General features: G+C 55.7%; 1 protein-coding gene across 3 annotated transcripts in view; it reads left to right on the forward strand.

The window, feature by feature from the left end:
• The window catches only part of AP3D1 (adaptor related protein complex 3 delta 1 subunit), a 42,824-nt gene that overhangs the window by 16,552 nt on the left and 4,048 nt on the right, over positions 1 to 22,224 (forward strand). For 2 of the 3 annotated variants that reach the window (XM_021084198.1, XM_021084196.1), the window contains exons 2-31: positions 412 to 507; positions 1,387 to 1,467; positions 2,322 to 2,402; positions 4,013 to 4,120; positions 5,856 to 5,985; positions 6,766 to 6,905; positions 7,024 to 7,097; positions 8,667 to 8,716; positions 9,780 to 9,829; positions 10,063 to 10,111; positions 10,841 to 10,986; positions 11,075 to 11,223; positions 11,298 to 11,528; positions 11,895 to 12,126; positions 12,776 to 12,921; positions 13,306 to 13,447; positions 13,920 to 13,991; positions 14,912 to 14,987; positions 15,200 to 15,399; positions 15,688 to 15,761; positions 15,871 to 16,051; positions 16,218 to 16,295; positions 16,866 to 16,973; positions 17,781 to 17,927; positions 18,143 to 18,190; positions 18,452 to 18,641; positions 18,778 to 18,866; positions 18,961 to 19,046; positions 19,523 to 19,644; positions 19,748 to 19,827. In XM_021084198.1, coding sequence (XP_020939857.1) covers positions 412 to 507; positions 1,387 to 1,467; positions 2,322 to 2,402; positions 4,013 to 4,120; positions 5,856 to 5,985; positions 6,766 to 6,905; positions 7,024 to 7,097; positions 8,667 to 8,716; positions 9,780 to 9,829; positions 10,063 to 10,111; positions 10,841 to 10,986; positions 11,075 to 11,223; positions 11,298 to 11,528; positions 11,895 to 12,126; positions 12,776 to 12,921; positions 13,306 to 13,447; positions 13,920 to 13,991; positions 14,912 to 14,987; positions 15,200 to 15,399; positions 15,688 to 15,761; positions 15,871 to 16,051; positions 16,218 to 16,295; positions 16,866 to 16,973; positions 17,781 to 17,927; positions 18,143 to 18,190; positions 18,452 to 18,641; positions 18,778 to 18,866; positions 18,961 to 19,046; positions 19,523 to 19,644; positions 19,748 to 19,827 — 3,456 coding nt within the window. The remainder of the gene's footprint in view (positions 1 to 411; positions 508 to 1,386; positions 1,468 to 2,321; positions 2,403 to 4,012; positions 4,121 to 5,855; positions 5,986 to 6,765; positions 6,906 to 7,023; positions 7,098 to 8,666; positions 8,717 to 9,779; positions 9,830 to 10,062; positions 10,112 to 10,840; positions 10,987 to 11,074; positions 11,224 to 11,297; positions 11,529 to 11,894; positions 12,127 to 12,775; positions 12,922 to 13,305; positions 13,448 to 13,919; positions 13,992 to 14,911; positions 14,988 to 15,199; positions 15,400 to 15,687; positions 15,762 to 15,870; positions 16,052 to 16,217; positions 16,296 to 16,865; positions 16,974 to 17,780; positions 17,928 to 18,142; positions 18,191 to 18,451; positions 18,642 to 18,777; positions 18,867 to 18,960; positions 19,047 to 19,522; positions 19,645 to 19,747; positions 19,828 to 22,224) is intronic. The other variant, XM_021084197.1, reaches the window with a different exon arrangement.

Here is a 22,224-nt window from a genome sequence, read left to right on the forward strand (position 1 = left end):
GGCCTAGCTCAGTGGGTTAAGGATCTGGTGTTGCCATGAGCTGTGATGTAGGTCGCAAAGGAGGCTTGGATCTGGCGTTGCTGTGTATGGCATAGGCCAGCAGCTGTAGCTCCGATTAGACCCCTAGCCTGGGAACCTCCATGTGCTGTGATGTGGCCCTAAAAAGGAAAAAAAGAAAAAATAGAACACTTACAGAAGTTGTTCCACCTAGTTCCAGAACATTTCATCACCCCCCAAAAAAGCCCTACACCAGTCACCCCTACACCCTACCCTCCCCAGCCCCCGATAGCCAGGAACCCACTCTCTCACCTTGAATGTGCCTGTTCTGGAGAGTTCATGTAAATGGAATTGCACACTGTGGGTCCTTCTGTGTCTGCTTCTTTAGGTTTTAGCTGTCTCTTTTCCTTTTAGGCAAAATATATCTCTCAGTGCATTGATGAAATCAAGCAAGAACTGAAGCAGGACAACATTGCGGTGAAAGCAAATGCGGTCTGCAAGCTGACCTACGTGAGTGCCTGGTCTGATGCCACCATCTCTACCTCGGTCTGTCCATCTGTTCTACCACCATAGATGGGCTCTGTCTACTTCAGGCACTGGGCTGAGGAGAGGCTGGTGCAGGGAGAGGCATGCCGTGATGATCACGTGACACAGGGCACCTCAGAGCCCCGAGCCAGTGGCCCTTTCCAGTGGTGCAGAGGCAGGAGTGCCCCCTGTAGTCATAACTCCCCTGCGGGCAGCACCCCGAAGCCTGGTGCTGGAGCTCTGCAGACCCTGGTCAGAGTGTGGGCTTGGGCTGTGTACTGGTCAGAGGAGGGAGAAGAATGGGTAACCTGATAATACATCCTTTGGGGATTTTAACCAGTGCATGTAACTCTGGTATTTCAACCGCAGATCTTTATTCATCAGACGTTATTTAATATCTGCTACTAACCTCTCCATGTGTTTTTTTTTTTTTTTTTTTTGGTCTTTGTTCTTTTTAGGGCTGCACCCACAGCACATGGAGGTTCCCAGGCTAGGGGTCTAATCGGAACTGTAGTCACTGGCCTACGCCAGATCAGAGCTGTGTCTGCAACCTACACCACAGCTCACCGCAATGCCGGATCCTTAACCTGCTGAGCGAGGCCAGGGATCGAACCCGCCACCTCATGGTTCCTAGTCGGATTTGTTTCCACTGTACCACAATGGAATCTCCTCCCTGTGTTTTTAAACATGAGGACTCACTTAGCAGAAGAAATGACCTCCTCCTCCCCTGTGTGTGTGTGTGTGTGTGTGTGTGTGTGTATCTGTTTGTATAGCCCATGTCTACCGCCTCCTGAGGGCAGGGAGCTAGATGCAGCTGAGCTGGGCAGGTGCGTGAGAACCCACCTCTGCCTCTTTCCTCCACAGCTGCAGATGTTAGGGTATGACATCAGCTGGGCTGCCTTCAACATCATAGAAGTGATGAGTGCCTCCAAGTTCACATTCAAGGTGAGGGGAACATGCTGCTTTGGAGCTTGAGCCCTGTGTGGTGGGGATCCTGGGGGAGGAGGGCATCCTTCTTATGGCACATGGCACGCTGGGAGGGGATACAGTGACAGAAATACCAGCAACCCATTGTCGTCAGACTGAGCCATACAGTATCACCTCTTTTGTCACATTAGGTGTTACCGCCACTTGCATCATGTTTTTCTTTCCATTGTAAGTAATACCAGTGAGATTAGGGTTCATAGGGTTGGCTTGTTTCCCTCTCCCCCAGCTACACGTGGCATTTGCAAGTTCCTGAGCCAGGGATTGAACTCATGCCATAGCAGATCCTTAGTGCCAAATCCTTAACTCCCTGAGCCACCAGGGAGCTCTGGATATGTGTTTCTTAATACAAATTAAAATTTGTAACTCCGCAGAACAAAACAAAAACAACCAGCAGACACTGATCATCTGCCCCAGAGGCCACCACTTACTACCTTGCCCAGTGCCTCATAGTACCTGCTGAGCATTTTTTCTCAGGGTTGCAGGGCTCCTAGCCATGAACAGTTTTAGTACTCTTGGCAGAGAAACACAGTGCTGTATTTGCCAAAATTGGGCCTGTGCACTGCACGCGTGTTAACATGTCATAGACACATACAAGCGTGGCTTTGGGAGCCTACATTTAACTGGCACTCGTGAAGACTTGCTCCATTGGGTCCTAAAAGCAGGCCTGGCTGCCAAGAAGGCAGTGAGGACGTGCATGTTGGTCACACAGACGTGTTGCAGAGACCACAGGCTGGGACCAGGGCTGCCCTCCTCCCGGTTCCCTATGGGCGCTCCCCTGAGGGCCTCTGACACTTCTGTTTGTCCCTTCACAGCGAATCGGCTACCTTGCTGCCTCCCAGTGCTTTCATGAGGGGACCGACGTCATCATGCTGACCACCAACCAGATCCGCAAGGTGGGCCTCCCACAGGGATGTGGCGGGCTGCCTACAGCACTTCTCCTTTCAACTCCTCCTCTCTCAGTCCCGTGCAGTTTTTCAAGCTCTGTAGTGGCTTTGGAGGGTCACTGAGGGACCTGCTCCTCCTCTGGCCCCAGTACCTGGCGCACATCTTTTGTTTCCTGCTTCCTTGTCAGTGGTCATGGGGTCAGAGATTCCCATCCCAGCCCAGGCTACACACAGCAGGGGACCATGGTGTGGGCACTGCAAAGTGGGTGGGCTGCCTGGCGGCCATCTGGGTGTTCCTCCACACCTCTGTTTCTTTTTTTTTTTTGTCTTTTTAGGACCTTACCCATGGCATATGAGGTTCCCAGGCTAGGGGTCCACTTGGAGCTGTAGCTACCAGCCACAGCAACACAGAATCTGAGCATCTGTGACCTCTACCACAGCTCACGGCAATGCTGGATCCTCAACCCGCTGAGTGAGGCCAGGGATCGAACCCAAGTCCCCATGGATGTCATTCGGATTTGTTAACCGCTGAGCCACATGGGGAACTCCTCCACACCTCTGTTTTTGAAAGCCCTGTGGCAGCTCCCAGGGCATCCGCTGCTCTTCTCTGGCTTTTTGTGAATCACATCGAACTGGAGGGACTGTTCTGTGCCTCAGCTCTACTAGAATGAGTCTTAAAAGTCTGTGTTTTCGGAGTTCCTGTCGTGGCACAGTGGTTAACGAATCTGACTGGGAACCGTGAGGTTACAGGTTCGATCCCTGGCCTTGCTCAATGGGTTAAGGATCTGGCGTTGCCGTGAGCTGTGGTGTAGGCTGCAGACACGGCTTGGATCCTGAATTGCTGTGGCTCTGGTGTAGGCCGGTGGCTACAGCTCCGATTAGACCCATAGCCTGGGAACCTCCATATGCCGCGGGAACAGCCCTAGAAAAGGCAAAAAGACAAAAAAAAAAAAAAAAAAAAAAACGTGTTTTCCTGGGAGGTTAACTCTTAAATAGGCCACTTGGTGTGTTTTACCACATGTAAAGGAGGGATTGCTTGAGGCGATTCCTTAGTGTGGGGTCCATAGGGCTCCTCTCAGTGCCAAGATGGGGTTAGTGGGAGCACAGGTAAGTGCTGTCAGAGGTCAGGGCAGGTGGGCACTTCTCGTCTGCTTTTCCTGCTCCCTTGAGAGGTAGAGCTCAAGGTGAAGCTTCTTCCGCTTTGGGGAGGGGCCCAGAGCAGTTGTCTCTGGCTGCCCTAGGGAAGCCCCTCAGTGGAACAGAGGTTCTGGGGGTCCTGTCCTGCTGCCTGCAGTTGGGTGGTCGTGACTGGCTGCACCTTGGGCCCGGGGCCCTCCGGCATGGGTGGTCCTTGATCTGCTCTGTCCCAACCCTGGGATGCTGGGCTATGCGTGGAGCAAGGGGCAGTCCTCAGCTCCCTGTGTCTCCTGCAAAACTGAGACAAACCTTCCCCACAGTTGTCCCAGCTCCTCCTCAGTGAAAGAGCGAGAGACTGGCTGTTCCCCTTGAGTTCTTGTTCAAGCTCGTCTCCAGACCCCGGAATGGGGCTGGTGGGCACTCCTGGGACCCAGTGAGGCACAGTCAGCACCTATCTCTAATCCCTCTCTCTCCCTTTCCAGGACCTGAGCAGCCCCAGCCAGTACGACACTGGCGTTGCACTGACTGGCCTGTCCTGTTTTGTTACCCCAGATCTTGCCAGAGATTTGGCCAATGACATCATGACACTGGTGAGTCTGTGAGCATGGCTGCCTCTTTGCTCCCTGCCGTGATTGGGACCACATAGGTGACTGGGAAACGGAGGTTATAACGAACGTCACACCAAGAACACTCAGGCATGCGGAAATGGCCTGGGTCCCTGGGATGGGCTGGGATACCGAGTCACTGTTTCCCCCTCGATCAGTGGGGGCCTGGGACACTTCGCTCCCCTGAAGTCCTACAGGGAAGGGGCAGGGTCTGGCTGGGGGCGATGGCAGTGGTGATCCTGTAACCCGCCAGCTGGGTTCCTACTGAAGCCTGGGTGGCTGTAAGCAGTGGTCTCAGCAGGCAGTGCCCGTGAGGTGGTCCTGGCTGCCCTCTTTGGCCAGGAAGCCTTTTATTTTCTGGACACAATTTTTTTTTTTTTTTTTTTTTTTTTGTCTTTTTACCGTTTCTTGGGCCGATCCCTCGGCACATGGAGGTTCCCAGGCTAGGGGTCCAATCGGAGCCGTAGCCGCCAGCCTATGCCAGAGCCACAGCAACACAAGATCCAAGCCGAGTCTGCAACCTACACCACAGCTCACAGCAACGCCGGATTCTTAACCCACTGAGCGAGGCCAGGGATCGAACCCGCAACCTCATGGTTCCTAGTCAGATTCATTAACCACTGAGCCACGACGGGAACTCCTTCTGGGCACAATTTGACTTCTCGTGGCTCAGTCCATCCAAAAGGCAGAAACCCCAGCCAACCCTGGCCCTGAAAGGGCCGCCCACACAAAGCCCAATTCTCCTGGTGATGGTGGTCTTCCCCATCCGGCCACGCAGGGCAGCGTGGAACGGTACATTCCTCCCAGAGGGTTCTCTCCAGACATGACTTGTTCACTGTGTGGATGGCCAGGCTTGCTCTTGGTCTCAGAGGCTCTCAGTACATTTGGCTTCTCGATCCGGGGCCAGCACGATGCAGCCCGGGCTGCATCCATTCACCACCTGTTGTAAATGGTTTGTCCAGACACGGCCCCATCCCTTTGTCCATGCTGTTTCCCTGGGCTTCCCAGCAGCAAAGGTAGAGTCAGACAGACTGGCCAGCAGAGCTGACTGTGCTGGCCATCAAGCCCTCCTCAGGGAGTGTGTGGACCCCGTCTGGTAGAAGCGGTCCTAAACATACTAGGGGCGGGCGTTAGTGCATTGTTCACCATGAGTGTTGCCTGGTCATGGGGTGGGGGTGGCTTTTTCAGGGCAAGGCTCCCTGGGGCCTTGACAGGTGAGGAGTGTGCCCATCTAGGTACAGAGGCCCTCCTGGCCAGAGCACAGTCCTGAGGAAGGACAGGAGCTCCAGCGATCTGGTGTGGAGATGCAGACAGGCAGGGGGTTCTGAGGCCAATGTTGACAAGTGGAGGTTCTATGCAGTGCGACTTTATATCTGGGGCCTCCCTCCCTCCTCCTGTCCCTCAGCGGGTCCCATTGAATCCAGGAGATGGATTTCAGCCTCTCAAGGGCAGGCTGTAGTCATGGACAGAAGGAGGGGTTTCAATTCTGTCTAAGACACTGTTGCGTGGTCCCTGGGCTTGGTGGGGCAGTGGCGTAAGTGTGCAGGCCAGGCTCAGAGGCCAGAAGCCAGATGAGCTGGAGAGAGGGTTTCCTCTGGGTGATGGAGGTGAGATGGTGGGCAGTGTGGGAAGTGAGCAGGGCAGGTGGGGGGAGGTGAGTGGAGCAGAGTGTGGGGCACAAAGGCATCAGCAGGGAGACTGACGCCCTCTGCCCCTGCAGATGTCGCACACCAAGCCATACATCCGGAAGAAGGCCGTGCTGATTATGTACAAGGTGTTCCTGAAGTACCCTGAGTCTCTGCGCCCTGCCTTCCCCCGCCTGAAGGAGAAGCTGGAGGACCCTGATCCTGGTTTGTTGATTTAAGAAGGGGACCAGGCGGAGCTGTGGCATTCTACCAGCGTCAGTGAGGGCCTGGGGGAGGGACACTAGGTCTGGGACCCTGTCCTAGGCCTTCCCCCCCCATAGGGTACCTCCTTACTTTCTGTCATCGTGAGATGCCAAGCTCGCCCTTGCCTTTCCTGACAGCCCTGGAATCTGCCAATTCTCTGAGCAGCCCTGGTTTGGTTAGTTGGTGTAGGATTTAGAAACCAAGACCTGGGCACTGGGTGTGCTCGTCTCTGTGACTGGGTGTCATTGCTTCTAGGCCCTGAGCAGACCCCACCCTCCATCCTATGGAGGTCTGTCTTTCTCTCTGTCTGTCAGCTGCCTCACATTTATCCCAATGCCTTGACTGCAGTCCCACACCACAGGGCTGGTTTCTTCCTTCCGCCTCTCCTTTTCTATACCTCCCTCTGGTGGGGAGACCCTGGGCTGCACAGATGTAGATAGCTTCTCCAAACCCACGCTTGTCCTGGGACAGCCTGCTGTGCATCACGGTGGATCAGGGGTGTTCAGTGTGGTCGGGAAGCAGGAGCTGAGGCGGCAGAAGCAGTGGGCAGGGGCATGATGGTGGCAGCCACTGGTGGAGGTGGACTCAGCTGTTTTGCAGGGTGGGTGTCCAGCACCTGGAGTCACTTTGATCTTGCTGGGGACATACCCTGAGGTGCTCCGTCATGGGCTGACAGAGGCCCTGCATATGAGGGCCAGCTGAGGAGGATGCCCACTTAATGATAGGGGCCTTACTTCACAGGTGTCCAGTCAGCAGCTGTCAATGTCATCTGCGAGTTGGCCAGGCGCAACCCCAAGAACTACCTTTCCCTCGCCCCACTCTTCTTCAAGCTCATGACCTCCTCCACCAACAACTGGGTCCTCATCAAGATTATCAAACTGGCAAGTGTCCCTTCCGGTCTGTGCTCTTCTGTCACCTGGAGAGGCACACTTGGGCGCCCAGAACACTGGGCTGCTGTCCTGTCCCTGCTGCGGGTGACCAGTGGCCTCTCTCCCCTAGTTTGGTGCTCTGACCCCCTTGGAACCAAGGCTGGGCAAGAAGCTGATTGAGCCTCTCACCAACCTCATCCACAGGTAGGCCTCAGGCAGGCATTGGGGGTGGGGGGACATGGAGGGTGCACAGGCCTGGGTTTTGGCCAGGTCTCTGGGCTCTTTCTGCAGCATCAAAGTTAAAACAAGATGGAGAAAGCTGCCCCACTCAGCCCCCGATTCATAGGTAGACCTCTGTGGTGTAATTGAAGAGCTGTAGGTGACAGTGGCACCACCCGGTTCTGGAATGTTCTAGAACCTTCCATGCTGTTTTGGGTGCCTTCAGTTGAATTGTGGGGGCCAAGTGTTAAGTACCAGGAGATCCTGCTCCTGGGGTCCCCAGGGATGTGGCCAGGTGTGGCAGGAGGAACTGAGGGCCTCTAGCCCAAGTCAGACATCAGAGCTGCCATGTGCCAGTCCTGGGCTGCCGGCAGGTCACCTCCATTTCTGGGGTTCAGTTCCCAGGTTCATGTGCCAGTCATGTGTTAAAAGGTGATTAGGGAATTCCTTCTGTGGCACAGAGGGTTAAGAATCCGACTGCAGTTGCTTAGCTCAGGTCATGTGAAGGCTCAGCTTTGACCCTTGGCCTGGGAACTTTCATGTGCCTCAGGTGTGTGGGAATTCCCTTTGTAGCTCAGTGGTAGCAAACCCGACTAGGATCCATAAAGATTTGGGTTTGATCCCTGGCCTTGCTCAGTGGAATAAGGATCCAGCATGGCCATGAGCTGTGGTATAGGTTGCAGACGTGGCTCCAATCTGGCATTGTTGTGACTATGATGCAGGCTGGCAGCTGTAGCTCTTATTTGAGCCCTGGCCTGGGAACTTCCATGTGTCGTGGGTGTGGACCTGAAAAAGAAAAAAAAAAGGCATGTGCCTCAGATGTGGACATTAAAAAAAAGATGATTAGGTGCAGCAGGTGTTGGGGCTAAGGATGTTGTTGGTTTTATTTTATTTATTTATTTATTTATTTATTTTTGTCTTTTTGCTATTTCTTGGGCCGCTCCAGCGGCATATGGAGGTTCCCAGGCTAGGGGTCGAATCGGAGCTGCAGCCACCAGCCTACGCCAGAGCACAGCAACGCGGGATCCAAGCCGCGTCTGCAACCTACACCACAGCTCACGGCAATGCCAGATCTGAGCTGCATTTGCAATCTACACCACAGCTCACGGCAATGCCAGATCTGAGCTGCATTTGCAATCTACACCACAGCTCACGGCAACGCCGGATCGTTAACCCACTGAGCAAGGGCAGGGACCGAACCCGCAACCTCATGGTTCCTAGTCGGATTCGTTAACCACCATGAGAACTCCATGTTATTGGTTTTAAATAAGTAACTGGTCACCATGTTTATGGTGAAGCCATGGAATCAGTGACAGTTCACATGGGCTGGCTTTAGTGGCTCTGCTCTTGGATTTGGGGTATTTGGGCTCCAGGGCATCATGGTGAGGGTGTCAGAGTGGTTGCTGCTCCTCGTGCCCACCTTCGCTCGTCCTGGGCTGCGTTCACCCCGGTCTCTAGGTGCCCCTGGCGGGGTGGCACCGAGCATGAGCTCTGTGTTCTTCCTGCCTACGCATGGTGCCCAAGGGTCTTCCCATGTCCTCTTTCCTCCGCCAGCACGTCCGCCATGTCCCTCCTCTACGAGTGTGTGAACACCGTCATTGCAGGTGAGCTCCTGGTGATCTTGCTGCAGCAGGGGCTGTCATCAGCTGCTGAGGTGAGCGTGCTCACTCCCAGCTGGCTGATCGCGGGCTCCAGTGTAAACCCAGTGCCCTGGCGTCTGCCAGGCTTCCAGCAAGACCAACTTTCCTGAGCATTTTAAAGCATGTCTCACACATCACGCCACTTCCCTGGGGTGGGGGTGGGGTCTTCAGCGTAGCACCTACAACCAGCAGAATTAGTGAGAACAAACACACACTCCCAGTTCACTATCTGGAGTGGTGTGTCCCTGTGGCCAGGTTTCCTATAGACATCAGTGGGAGTTGGTCTGAGGGGTTTAGCTTCTCACTGCCTGCCTGTCCCTTCCCGGAACTGTTGGGACACTCCTCGCAGACCCATGGGCGGTCTTAAGTTCAGTAAAGCAGAGGAAGCTGGTCCAGGATGCACGCTGGTGACTGCTGTGTGAGCCGTGAGGGTCAGTGACATTGACAGGGAGGGGAAGGGTGGACATGGGATTTGGGAGCAGGGCAGGCTGGCCTGGAGAGCAGCCCTAGCGTCTGGAGAAACCTGGGTAAGGACAGGGTTGAAGCAGGATCACACATGGCCCTGGTGATGGGCAAAGTGAGTGGGCTCAGAGAGGCTGCAGGCCTGGTCCATCGCACATGGCAGGGCGGTGGCTGTCAGGTGGGGTGCACCCCTGGACTAGGACCTCTGGTGCCCAGCCTGGCTTCTCTCTAGGGCCAGTCATGCAGGTGCCTCTGCCCAGCATGGCCAAGACCCCAGACCCCAGGAGAAGAGCAGGTGCCTGTGGAGATCCTGTGTTTGCACAGTGTAGGGGCAGGGGGACCCCAGAGTCCAGTTCCAGATATCCTTGTCAGAGACCGGCCTTTCCAGGAGCACAGTTGGGCCTGCCGTATTAACCTGTCCTCGCCAAGCAGCTCCTGATACGGTGGTGTCTGTCTCATGTCCCTCCTCACCCCATCGCCCTGGGCAGAGGCGATGCTCCTGGTGGGCACTGGAGCCAAGCTGCCCTCTGCACACATGCTCTTCACCCAGGTTTGTCTCTTGCAGTGCTCATCTCCTTGTCCTCCGGCATGCCCAACCACAGCGCCAGCATCCAGGTAGGCCCCAGGAGCTGGGCAGCATAGGCAGACTGGGTGTGGGCCCCCCCCAGAGCCTCTGCTTCCCTCTGCCCCACACTCCGACCAGTTTAAGCTGCTCCAGGGGCGCCTCCCTCTGAGCTGAATGCTGGGCCCTTGGGACCCAGGGTGGGTGGGGGCGTGAGGTAGGCCCAGGGTGGCCGACCCCACTGTTGGTTTAGAAGATATGTCTGGTTTGATCTCCCCCTTTGCAGCTCTGTGTTCAGAAACTAAGGATATTGATAGAAGACTCTGACCAGAACTGTGAGTTGCCCCTCCCTCCAGGTTCTGTAGGCTCTGTTCTTCTCTTCACGGGAGGAGAGCAGGTGCTGGGCTATGGAAGCCATTCCCTGTGTCTGCACAGTGGGCTCCTTTGACCGGTGTCTCAACGTGTGGTTTGGCTGTGTCTACCAGGAAGGTCTTTAAACCCTGGGCTCCGTGCCCACATGGACAAGGAGGTGGGACCCCCATGAGGTCCTTGAAAAGACCTGGTAGCAGGGAGCAGCCAGGGGAGGAGCCATGGAAGCACAGTGGGGAGTTGGTCATACCTCCCTGGGGGCAGGACTGCAGTGGCAAGGGCTCCTGAGCGCCCAGGTGTGCTGACTGCTTATGTTCAATCTAGATCTGCTTGTTTGGAGCAGGGTTCGCAGAAAGGGCCACAGAGGTATCCTCATCCTTGCAGCCTGTGCAGCCTCTGCCATTTGTAGTGCAGAAGCTGCCTGGCAGGTGCAGGTGACAAGCCTGTCCCATGCCAATAACACTCTGTTACGGAGATGGACTGCAGCTGGACCTGGCCTGCCACCCAGTTGGCTGCCTCTGGTTTAGATGACCCTGTGTTTGGGCTGGTTGAGGTGAGCCGTGGTGCCTTGTATTCATGAGACACCAGCCGATGGTACCCAGGTGGTTAGGGCTGAGCAGCGGGCTGGGGCTGTGGGCCGGCCACATCCTTTCTGTACCACAGCCATGTTCGATGGTACCTCGCTGTCTCTGCAGTAAAGTATCTGGGGCTCCTGGCCATGTCCAAGATCCTGAGGACGCACCCCAAGTCTGTGCAAGCACACAAGGACCTCGTCCTGCAGTGCCTGGACGACAAGGATGAGTCCATCCGGCTACGGGCCCTTGATCTCCTGTATGGAATGGTGTGTGCCCTTGCCCCCAGCCACCCCACCCCTCCCTCACTGGCCCTGCCCCAGCTATCCCCCCTTCCCTCACTGGCCCTGCCCCCAGGTGTCTAAGAAGAACCTGATGGAGATTGTTAAGAAACTGATGACCCATGTGGACAAGGCCGAGGGTACCACCTACCGCGACGAGCTGCTCACAAAGATCATTGACATCTGCAGCCAGTCCAACTATCAGCACATCACCAACTTTGAGTGGTGAGTGCCCATGACTAGTAGTGTGGGCAGGGTAGGGCAGCCAGGTAGGTTCCCTCACAGGCTCTGTCCCGCAGGTACATCAGCATCCTTGTGGAGCTGACCCGGCTGGAAGGTACCCGCCATGGCCACCTCATCGCCGCACAGATGCTAGATGTGGCCATCCGCGTGAAGGCCATCCGCAGGTTTGCCGTGTCACAGATGTCTGCGCTGCTTGACAGTGCCCACCTAGTGGCCAGTAGCACCCAGCGCAACGGCATCTGCGAGGTGCTCTACGCGGCTGCCTGGATTTGCGGAGAGTTTTCTGAGTGAGTGAGCACGAGGGGTCCTCCTGGTCCCAAAGGGAAGGGTGCGCCTGGCAGACCCATCCCCTGGAGCCTTGTGGCTCCTCTGCTTCCCCAGCCTCTGCCACACCCACCTGTCCATCTGCTGCACTCTGCACAGGGACAGAAGGAAAGTCAGTAAGTGGTGCTACTCAGACACTTGCCCTTGCCCATTGTAGTCACAGATCATAGCCAGATTGACACTGTGGATACAGTGTTCTTTCCCTTTTCTCAGCTTTTTTTGTCCAGTTACCCTGTAACTACTACGTTGTTGCTGAGGTGGTTTCCTCCAAATTCCCTTCTTCCACCCCTAGTGCTGGGCAGGGACTTACCAGCCCTCCTTGTCCACAGGCACCTGCAGGATCCCCAGCAGACCCTGGAGGCCATGCTGCGGCCCAAAGTCACCACCCTGCCTGGCCACATCCAGGCAGTGTATGTGCAGAATGTGGTCAAGTTGTATGCGGCCATCCTGCAGCAGAAGGAGCAGGCTGCGGACGCGCAGGCAGCCCAGGAGGTCACCCAGCTCCTGGTGGAACGGCTGCCCCAGTTTGTGCAGAGCGCAGACCTGGAGGTCCAGGAGCGGGTGGGTGGTGGCTCTTCCTTTCCCAGAAAACAACTCCACCTTGGCCAGGCGATGCGCAGTTGTGGGACCACCCTGTGGGAGTCCTGGACGGTCACCCACAGGGGGACTCTAGTGAGAGCTGGGGTGGCAGGAGATGGTGAGAGATGACGTCAGAGTATGTGGTCGGCTAGAGTCGGTGGTCCATTGGCCCCAGAGGGAAGTGTCAGAGGCAACAATGGATTTCTGGTGGCTGGTGGCCAGGTGGGTAGAAGAAGCTGGTCTGTAGAGAACTTTAGGTGGTGACGTGGTCATCAGCGACCTGGTAGTCTCCTCCTCGCACCCTGGTGACACAGGCTTCTCAGTTACCGAGAGCCCCTGGGTCAAGTGCATCTTGGTACCTCCTGGAGGCGAGTCTTCAGGCTGATGGCCGTGTGTGGCAGACCTTTCTCCACCCCTGGACCCTCGGCTTGCTTGTTTTATGCCTCCTAAAGAAGACAGTAGCCAAGCTGGCCTCTCCTGGTGGGGCCCCATGGCCAGTGGCTTCTCACAGAGACTTCAGGACCTTGGTGGGGCTCCAGCAACAGCTGGGCGTCTGTGTGGTCTGAGTGATGCCCCATGGCAGCTGAGTCAGGCCTCCCTGACTCCTGTCTTCTCTCCGTGGCCCCCACAGGCATCCTGCATCTTGCAGCTGGTCAAGCACGTGCAGAAGCTTCAGGCCAAGGACATGCCGGTGGCAGAAGAAGTGAGTGCTCTCTTTGCTGGGGAGCTGAACCCAGTGGCTCCGAAGGCACAGAAGAAGGTCCCGGTCCCTGAAGGGTGAGCCATGTGGCCCGTCAGGGGACACAGAGCGGGCAGCAAGAGGGCCAATGGAACCAGAACTACACCCTGGACCTGCTCTCCAGCCAGGAGAGGAGCGGGAGGGTTGAGGACGGCCCCAGAGGCCTGAGCCCCTGTGGGCAGGACACAGGCCGTGTGGGGTCCTCGCCAGCTCCCCTGGAACCTGTTGTCCCCATCTCTGGTGTCATCCCTAGGAAGCAGGTCTGCTGGCGACCCTCAGGGGGTGCAGGGTCTCTGATTGGCTTGGCCTACTCTGGTCTTGGGCAGCTGCCCAGCCTCCCTGTCCTTTCTCCAAGGGGACGGCAGTATCCGGGGCCAGGCGTGCAGGCCGGAGCCACCGTGTGACCTCACTGTGTCCTGCAGCCTGGACCTGGATGCCTGGATCAACGAGCCACTCTCGGACAGTGAGTCTGAGGATGAGAAGCCCAAGGCCATCTTTCAGGACGAGGAGCAGCGGCATGCGAAGCAGCGGCCGCCTGAGGCAGATGAGCAGGAACTGGCCCGGGTGAGCGCCCAGTCACGTCTGGGCTATGTCCCGCTGTCCTGTGCCAGCACTGAGCCCACCTTTGACATGGGACTGGATTTTGTTGAAGTGAGGGTGGTTTCTCAAGCCAGGCCTTCCCCAGGGAGAGTTGTGGGGCCTGACCTCACTCAGGACCTGTGGTGCCCAGGGATGCTGCCCCACCAGGCCTCCTCCCTGCTCCTGCCCCTACCCCAGGCTCTGTCCCTGAGTGGGTAGCCTCAGGCAGCTCTGCCAGCCTCTCTGACCCCAGTCTTGAACCCTCTGGGTTGTTGTGCTTTCCACCCGTCTCCATACCTGCTCCTGCCCACCGCCGGCCTCGGTCTCCTCTGGGTCAAAGGCCAACAGTGAAAGGAACTGGGGATCCTGGGTCTGGTGCGAGGAGGTGGCCTGCGCCTGGGAGGACACGAGGGCTTCACACACCCACTGATGTACATGCTGGACCCTGTCCCCACAGCGCCGGGAGGCCCGGAAGCAGGAGCAGGCCAACAACCCCTTTTACATCAAGAGCTCCCCGTCCCCCCAAAAGGTGAGGCATGCCTGTCCTTAAGGGATGGTCCCCTGGTGTGCTGGGCTGTTGGCAGGTCCCCAGACAGGACTGGAAGGGGCTCTTGATCCCGAGCCCCACAAGTGGATCTTTGGCTAGGCTTCTCAGCTGGGTGTGCAGGGCTGCAGATGTGGTGCCTCAGCGGGAGGGAGTGGACACCAGAGGACATGGGTCCTGCCTGGTGCCTCTGTCTTCATCCATACCCCACCTAGCAGAGCCCCAGGGAGACAGGCTCCACATGGCGGCTGCTGGGCTGTTTCCCTGCTTTTGGGATTTTGGGATCACTGGATGACTCTGCTCACTTCTCTGAGGGGCTCCAGCCTGTCCCCCCCGAACCTGCCTGTGGGCCCTGCTGATTCCAGCCATCCTGGGGGCAGGAGGTACCACATTATCCTGGTTCCAAGCCTGCACTACTTTGCTTTTCTCTTCTCTTCTCTCCTCTCCTCTCCTCTCCACTCCCTCTCCTCTCCCTCTCCTCTCCCTCTCCTCGTCATTTCTTGGGCCGCTCCAGCGGCATATGGAGGTTCCCAGGCTAGGGGTCGAATCGGAGCTGTAGCTGCCAGCCTACGCCGGAGCCACAGCAACGCGGGATCCGAGCCACGTCTGCAACCTACACCACAGCTCACGGCAACGCTGAATCGTTAAGCCACTGAGCAAGGGCAGGGATCGAACCCGCAACCTCATGGTGCCTAGTCGGATTCGTTAACCACTGCGCCGTGACGGGAACTCCTGCACTACTTTTCTAATTTGGGAGGAAAAGATTCTAATGAACAAAATTACTGAGTGTTGGATTCTACGCTGTACATTATGTTTATGCCAACTCCCCACCCCCATCTCTGTGACTCTGTTGCTTTGGGCCGCTGCCCTGCCCAGTGACGGGTGCCTTGCTATCTCCTCTCCAGCGATACCAGGATGCACCGGGTGTGGACCACATTCCTGTGGTGCAAATTGACCTCTCAGTGCCCTTGAAAGTGCCAGGCAAGTATCTATAGGGACCTGCACTCCCACTGTCTCAGCACCTGGCCTCCACCTTATCCCAATAGAGAGAGGCCATGTGCCGTGCTAACCTCTGTTCATGTCCCAGCAGCTAGAGGGCAGTGCCCATGCATCCTCTTGCAACCCTAGGCATGGTGCTCAGGGTGGCCGTGGCCTGGGCCCAGGACCGAGCACTGAGTATGCATTGTTTGCAGGGATGCCCATGTCGGACCAGTACGTGAAGCTGGAGGAGGAGCGGCGCCATCAGCAGCGGCTGGAGAAGGACAAGAGGAAGAAGAAGAGGAGGGAGCGGGAGAGGCGGGGCACACGGCGCCATAGCTCATTGCACACAGAGAGCGATGAGGACATCGCACCTGCCCAGCGCGTGGACATCGTCACTGAGGAGATGCCTGAGGTCAGTGGCCCTCCCCGTGGGGGCCCACCCGTTGCTGTTGTCCCTGTCGTGGGGAGGGCCTCAACCAGCTCTGTCCAGTGAGCTCTGAGCAGGCGGCCCCCAGGCTTCTGCTTAATGACAGGTGTCTCGGCCTGAGTGCCAGGCCCAGGTCAGACGCCCTTGCGAGTGTGGACCTGGTGGTCTCTTTCCTAGAAGAGTGTGGGGGTGCTTCCTTAGACCCTTAAGGCTCGGCAGGGTCGGGGGGATAGGGCGAGGCAAACCTGACCCAGCATTTCCGTCCTCCCTCAGAACGCCCTGCCCAGCGACGAGGATGACAAAGACCCAAACGACCCCTACAGGGCCCTAGACATCGACTTGGACAAGTGAGTGCTGGACATAACTCAGACTCTCCTTGTCCCATGGGAGCAGAGGGGTGGCTAGGGTACCCCTCCCCCAGCCTCATCCCAGGCCAAGTCTCCTGTGACCATCCAGGCCCCTAGCTGACAGCGAGAAGCTGCCTGTGCAGAAACACAGAAATGCTGAGACCCCCAAGTCCCCTGAGAAAGAGGACATCCCCGTCATAGAAAAAAAGAGCAAGAAACCCAAAAAGAAGGAGAAGAAGCACAAGGAGAAGGAGCGAGAGAAGAAGAAGAAGAGAAAGGAAGCAGAGAAGGTGAGGCCCTGGTGCAATGGGCAGTCCCAAGGACCCAGCTCCCTCCCATCAGTGGGCCGTGGGGTCGGGTGCTTTCATAGAAGCATCAAATGTAGGTCATGTTGCTTGGCTCAAGGCGGCACAGTTCCTCCAGGCCTGACCGGGTTGTCCTGTGCTCTGGCCAAAGGCCACCTTCCTTTGGTTTCAGGGTGAGGACTTGGACTTCTGGTTGTCCACCACTCCACCTGTTGCAGCCCCAGCCCCGGTAAGAGCCTGATGGCGACCTGTACCAAGGTGCTCCTTGGCCAGACACGTGTGCTCTTCGGCCTTGGAGGCTGCCTCTTAGAAACATTGGGGTGCTCCCTGCTCCCTTGGTGCCCTGCCTGGCCCTTCCCCTTCATCACCCACAGCCCTTCTGGCCTCTTGCACCCCGGCTACAAAGGGATACGTGGGGACCCTAAGGCACACAGACAACTTTGGGCCAGCTCGGTCCTGTTCCCGGCGTCTTACCCTGACAGTGGCTGTGTGACACTGCTCGGTGTAGAGCCCGGACCCCCAGAGCCAGGCAGCAGCTCTGAACAGCTGCATTATGTTGCCGGCTGGAGCCTGGTGCCTCTGGGGTCTCATGCAGGGTTGCTGGCCAGTGCCAGCGAGCCTCAAGCCAGGCGTCCTCTCCCCTCAGCTGGCCACTGGCTCAGATCAAGGCCCCACACCTGCGTCCTTACAACACACCTAGCCTGCCAAGGGAGGCTCCTCATGGCCGGGTGTCCCTGGAAGGCGGGTGGGTCAGGGCAGAGGGAGCTGCCTTTTGAGCCTCTCACTTGGCTTCCTACAGGAAGAGCCCAGGGTGAATGCTGCAGCCACTGCCCCTGAGGAGGGGCTTGAGGAGCCCAGGGAAGAGGTGCAGGATGCTGACGAGGACGAGCACCAGGAGCCTGAAAAGGTACGAGAGCCAGGCAAGAGGTGCTTACTGCTGCCCACATCCCACCAGTGGTTTCTCATTGCCGTGGCTATGGGGCTCTGACCCACAACAGCACTATTGAGCTGTAACTCGTCCACAGTGAACTATTCATGGTTCTGCTGCCACCGCCTCTAATTCCAGAACGTCCCATCACTGCTAAAGGGAATCCATTTCTGTCATCAGCCCTACCCCCATTCCTCTTTTCTGACAACCACTAACCCCCCCTTTGTCTCTGTGGATGTGCCTGTTCTGGATGTTTCCCATCTATGGAATCCCACACTGTGTGTCCTTCTGTGTCTGCTGCTCTGACTGAGCATCGTGGTCTCTGGGTCCGTCCATGTGGTAGCAAGTATCGGGGCTTCTTTCCTTTTCATGGCTGAGTGATGCTCCATGTGTGGAGGGACTGCACGGTGTTTGTCACCTTTTGGTGGACACTGGGTGGTGCCCAGCTTTTGGCTGCTGTGAGTCATGCTGATGTGAGTGTCTGAGTGTGTGTGGGGCGGGGGTGGTGGGGGAGACACTGAGGAGTTCTGTGGTTGCTGGGCCATCACGTCTGCACTCTCCCTGGTTTTCCTCATGCATTTTACCCAGCAGCAACGACTATCCAGCCCAGCAGTGAGTTCCCGGGTCCTCGTGGTGGCCCTTCCCTGCAGCCCTGGGGATTGCTGGCCTGCTCACCCTGATGTGTGGGCCCTTTACCTTAGCATGCTTGGTCCCCACAATATGAGATTCGATCACCACTGTGGTACCCACGTGAGTGTGGGATTGACCTGAACTATTTCTGTTTAGAAAACTTCCAAGGAGAAGAAGAAGAAACACAAGAAGGACAAGGAGGAGAGGCCCAAAGACAAGAAGAAATCCAAAAAGAAGACACCTCCAAGGGAAGGAGTGGCTGAGCCCGTGGAGAACGGCGCACTAGATGAGGAGCCCCTCCCGGTGAGGGTGCCACTGGCGCCTGCCTGGTCCTCCCCAGACAGCCCTGACAGTGTCAGGAGCCCCAAGGTGTGGGCTCATGCTGTCCAGGACCCGCTCCATTGGGCCTAGCATTTCCTGCGGGAGCACCTGGAAGCTTACACCTGGCCCCACCCTCAGCAGACATCACGCTCAGGTTCTTGGCACCCAAAGCTGACACGTTTTTCTCTTATTCCCAGCCCATGTCTAGCTACTGCCTCTTGGCTGAAAATTCGTACATCAAAATGGTGAGTGAGAAGTGTGTTTCAGAGAGCATGGTCCACGGAAGGCTCGGGGGGGTCCTTTCTCTGTGAGGGTGTGTGGAGGCAGAGCCGTGCATCGGGAATAGCTAAAATCTGTGTACATATCTGAAACTCAGTGTCCTTGAGTGAGGGTCCAGAACGTTCCTTCCTTTGCATACTTGTGCTCACACTTTTGGGCCTTCATCCAGGCCCAGAGGGGCCCCTGGTGGGCTCCCTGCACTGCTGACCTTGCCTTGCTCTGTGCAGACATACGATGTGCAGGGCAGCCTGCAGAAGGACAGCCAGGTCACCGTGTCCGTGGTCCTGGAGAACCAGAGCAGCAGCTTCCTCAAGAGTATGGAACTCAACGTGCTGGACTCACTCAACGCCCGGCTGGCCCGGCCAGAGGGCTCCTCAGTCCATGATGGTGTCCCTGTGCCTTTCCAGCTGCCCCCTGGTGAGTGGCCCCAGGACTGGCCATCACTGAGGGCAGACCCTGGGTTGTGGGGTACCTGCCACCTGCTGGGATAGCCACACACACGCTCCCAGGCTGCACCCTGCGCTGCTTTTCAGGCCCCTCTCACCCTCACTAGGCATCTCCAACGAAGCCCAGTTTGTGTTCACCATTCAGAGCATCGTCATGGCGCAGAAGCTCAAGGGGACACTATCCTTCATTGCCAAGGTACGGGGAAGCAAGGCAGCAGTGGGGCCGCCAGCTGAGAGAACCCCTACTCTGGAGCCATGCCCACACTCACCCTGCATCCCTACTCCAACAGAATGACGAAGGCTCCACCCATGAGAAGCTCGACTTCAAGCTGCACTTCACCTGCACCTCCTACTTGGTCACCACACCTTGCTACAGGTATGCCCCCTTCCATGCTGTGCCAGGCTCTGGGTGCAATCACCTCAGCCATGCTCTCTGATTTAAGGTGTGAGAGTGCACGGACTGTCGGGTGACCGGTTTATGGTGAGCACAAAAAGCCCAGCATATCTGCTGTGCCGGCCAGCTCAGCTGCATAACACTGAGCGCAGGTCCTGTGGTCCAAGCACAGGTATTGGTTTCCTCCCAGTGCTGCAGGCTGAGACCAGTGATGGCAGAAGTGGGTCATCCTGAGGCCATCCTGTTTGGAGTGCAGACGGTCACGTGTCTTGTTCTCACAGGGACCCCAGTCTCAAATGCAGTTGCATTCTGACGTCCTGGGGGTCTGGGCTTCAACATAGGAGTTTCGGGGACATAGTCCAGCTCTTGATTTCTCACAGCACCCTTGGAGACCCTAAGCCACAGGCACACACCAAGGCCCCCTGTTTTTACTGTCCCGTTCCGTCCCTTTCCCACAGTGATGCCTTTGCCAAGTTGTTGGAGTCTGGGGACCTGAGCATGAGCTCAATCAAGGTTGATGGCATTAGTATGTCCTTCCAGAACCTTCTGGCAAAGATCTGTTTTCATCACCGTTTTTCCGGTAAGGGATTGGACATGGCTGATAGATGGCTCTGCTTTTCTACACATGTGACTCCTCCCCACCCCAGGGCTGGCCCAGCCTCACCCCTTGCCCTCTGTTGTAGTTGTGGAACGAGTGGATTCCTGCGCCTCCATGTACAGCCGCTCCATCCAGGGACACCACGTCTGCCTCCTGGTGAAGAAGGTGAGCCCTCAGGAAGGTCCCACCCAGCCTTTCCACTCCTCAGCACTGTGCCTTTGCAGCTTTGAGCCCTGTTCAGGAGGATGTTGGCCTATCCTGCGCTCCTCTGGCCTTGGCACTGGGACCTCACCAACTAAGTGGGGAGGCATTCCTTCCTCTAGCCTTTTGTAGAAGAGGTGGCGTGTAGTCAGTGTACATCTTCTTGCATGTTATGTAGAATTCACCAAGGAAATCAGGTCAGGGGCCTTCTTTTTTGAAAGGTTTTTATCTACAACTTCAACTTCTTAAAATTGCAGGAATTCTTTTTTTTTTTTTCTTTTGTCCTTTTGTCTTTTTGCCACTTCTTGGGCCACTCCTGCCGCATATGGAGGTTCCCAGGCTAGGGGTCGAATTGGAGCTGCAGCCACCAACCTATACCAGAGCCACAGCAATGCAGGATCCAAGCTGCGTCTGCAACTTATACCACAGCTCACGGCAACGCCAGATCCTTAACCCACTGAGCAAGGCCAGGGATCGAACCCGCAACCTCATGGTTCCTAGTCAGATTCATTAACCACTGAGCCATGACGGGAACTCCAAAATTGTAGGAATTCTTAATTTATCTGTTTTTTCTTGTATGAGTCGTGGTAGTTTGTGGTTTTCAAGATGTGGTCCATTTCATCCTAGTTACAGAGTTGATCATGGGTTGAGTGTTCTTGTCCTTTTAGTCTCTGAGGGATCAGTGAAAACCTTCCCTCATTGCTGATGTTGGTAATTTGTGTCTTCTCCCATTTTTCTTGGCTAGAAGACTTACCCATTTTGTCGATCCTTTTTTTTTGTGACCCTGCCAGCGCCATGCAGAAGTTCATGGGCCAGGGATCAAACCAGAAACATAGCTTTAACGCCAACTCCTTAACCCACTGAGCCACCAGGAAATTTCTTGTTGCTCTTTTGAAAAATCAACTTCAGAAATAACTTTTTTAGGGCGACACCTACAGCATACAGAAGTTCCCAGTCTTGGGCTCGAATCAGCTGCAGCTGCCAGCCTGCACCACAGCCACAGCAGGGCCAGATCTGAGTTGCATCTGCGACCTATACCACAGCTTACAGCAACACTGGATACTTAACCCACTAAGTGAGGCCAGGAATCGAACCCGCATTCTCATACTAGTTGGGTTCATTACTGCTGAGTCACAGTGGGAACTCCCAGAACCAACTTTTAAAATAAAGTTACTGTGTGAGGTTTTTTTGTGGCCCAGTGGGTTAAGGATCCACCATTGTCAAGCTTGCGTTGCTACTATGGTATAGGTTTAATCCCTGGCCCAGGAATTTCCACATGTAGTGGGTAGGCGCCAAAAAAAAAAAGTTACCATGTTTTTAAACAGTAAGTAAATTTTATGGAGTTATGCTGCCTAGCTCCTTACTTCTATTTGGGGTTTATTTTGCTCCTTTGTGAGGTTGTTAAGGTGGAAACTTGGACCTTTCCAAAAGACCTGTTTATTCTAAGAAAATGTTTAGTGCCATAAATTTTTCTCTAAGCATTGCCCTTTAGCTGAACCCTGCAAATTTTAATGATTTATTTTCATTTCTGTACAGTTTAAAACATTTTCTAATTTCTATCAAGACCTCTTCTATGTCACATGGATCAGAGTTTCCTGTTGCTTTTGTGTTACTGACAAGCCATTGAACTGTGGTCTTTGTGGACAGGAGTTCCGTAGGTGCCTGGAATTGTTCAGTACTTGTCACCTAGGTCCCCTTGGTTGATGGTGCTTTTGATTCTTCTGGGTCCTTGAAGATTTCCTCTCTGCTGGCCCTTGATGATATGAGCAAGGAATGTGAGACCAGTGTCTCCAGCTGGTCCGTTCCTCCATTTGGTCAGGCTTTGCTCCTTGTGTGGGCGCTCTATTGTTGGCATATGGTATAGACTGTTAGAATCGTGGGATCTTGGCAAATGGACCCTCTCATCAGTAGGTGTGTTCCTCCATCCTGGGCAACATTCTTTGCTCCAAAGGCCGCTGTGTTTGATAGCAGTGCGGCCATTCCTGCTTTCATTTGATTGGTGTTTAGGTGTTATGTCTTTTACTGTGAACCTGCCTTTATCCTTACATTAGAAAGAATTCCTGGAATTTCTGTCGTGGCTCAGTGGTTAACAAATCCAACTAGGAACCATGAGGTTGCGGGTTCAATGGGCCTTGCTCAGTGGGTTAAGGATCCGGTGTTGCTGTGAGCTGTGGTATAAGTTGCAGACGCAGCTTGGATCCTGCATTGCTGTGGCTCTGGTGTAGGCTGGTAGCTGCAGCTCCAATTCGACCCCTAGCCTGGGAACCTCCATATGCTGTGGGAGCAGCCCAATAAATGATAAAAAGACAAAAAAAGAAAAAAAAAAGGAAGAATTTCTTCTGGACACCATAGAGCTTGGAT

Source organism: Sus scrofa, chromosome 2 (genome assembly GCF_000003025.6).
Source record: "Sus scrofa isolate TJ Tabasco breed Duroc chromosome 2, Sscrofa11.1, whole genome shotgun sequence".
Lineage (NCBI taxonomy): Eukaryota > Metazoa > Chordata > Mammalia > Artiodactyla > Suidae > Sus > Sus scrofa.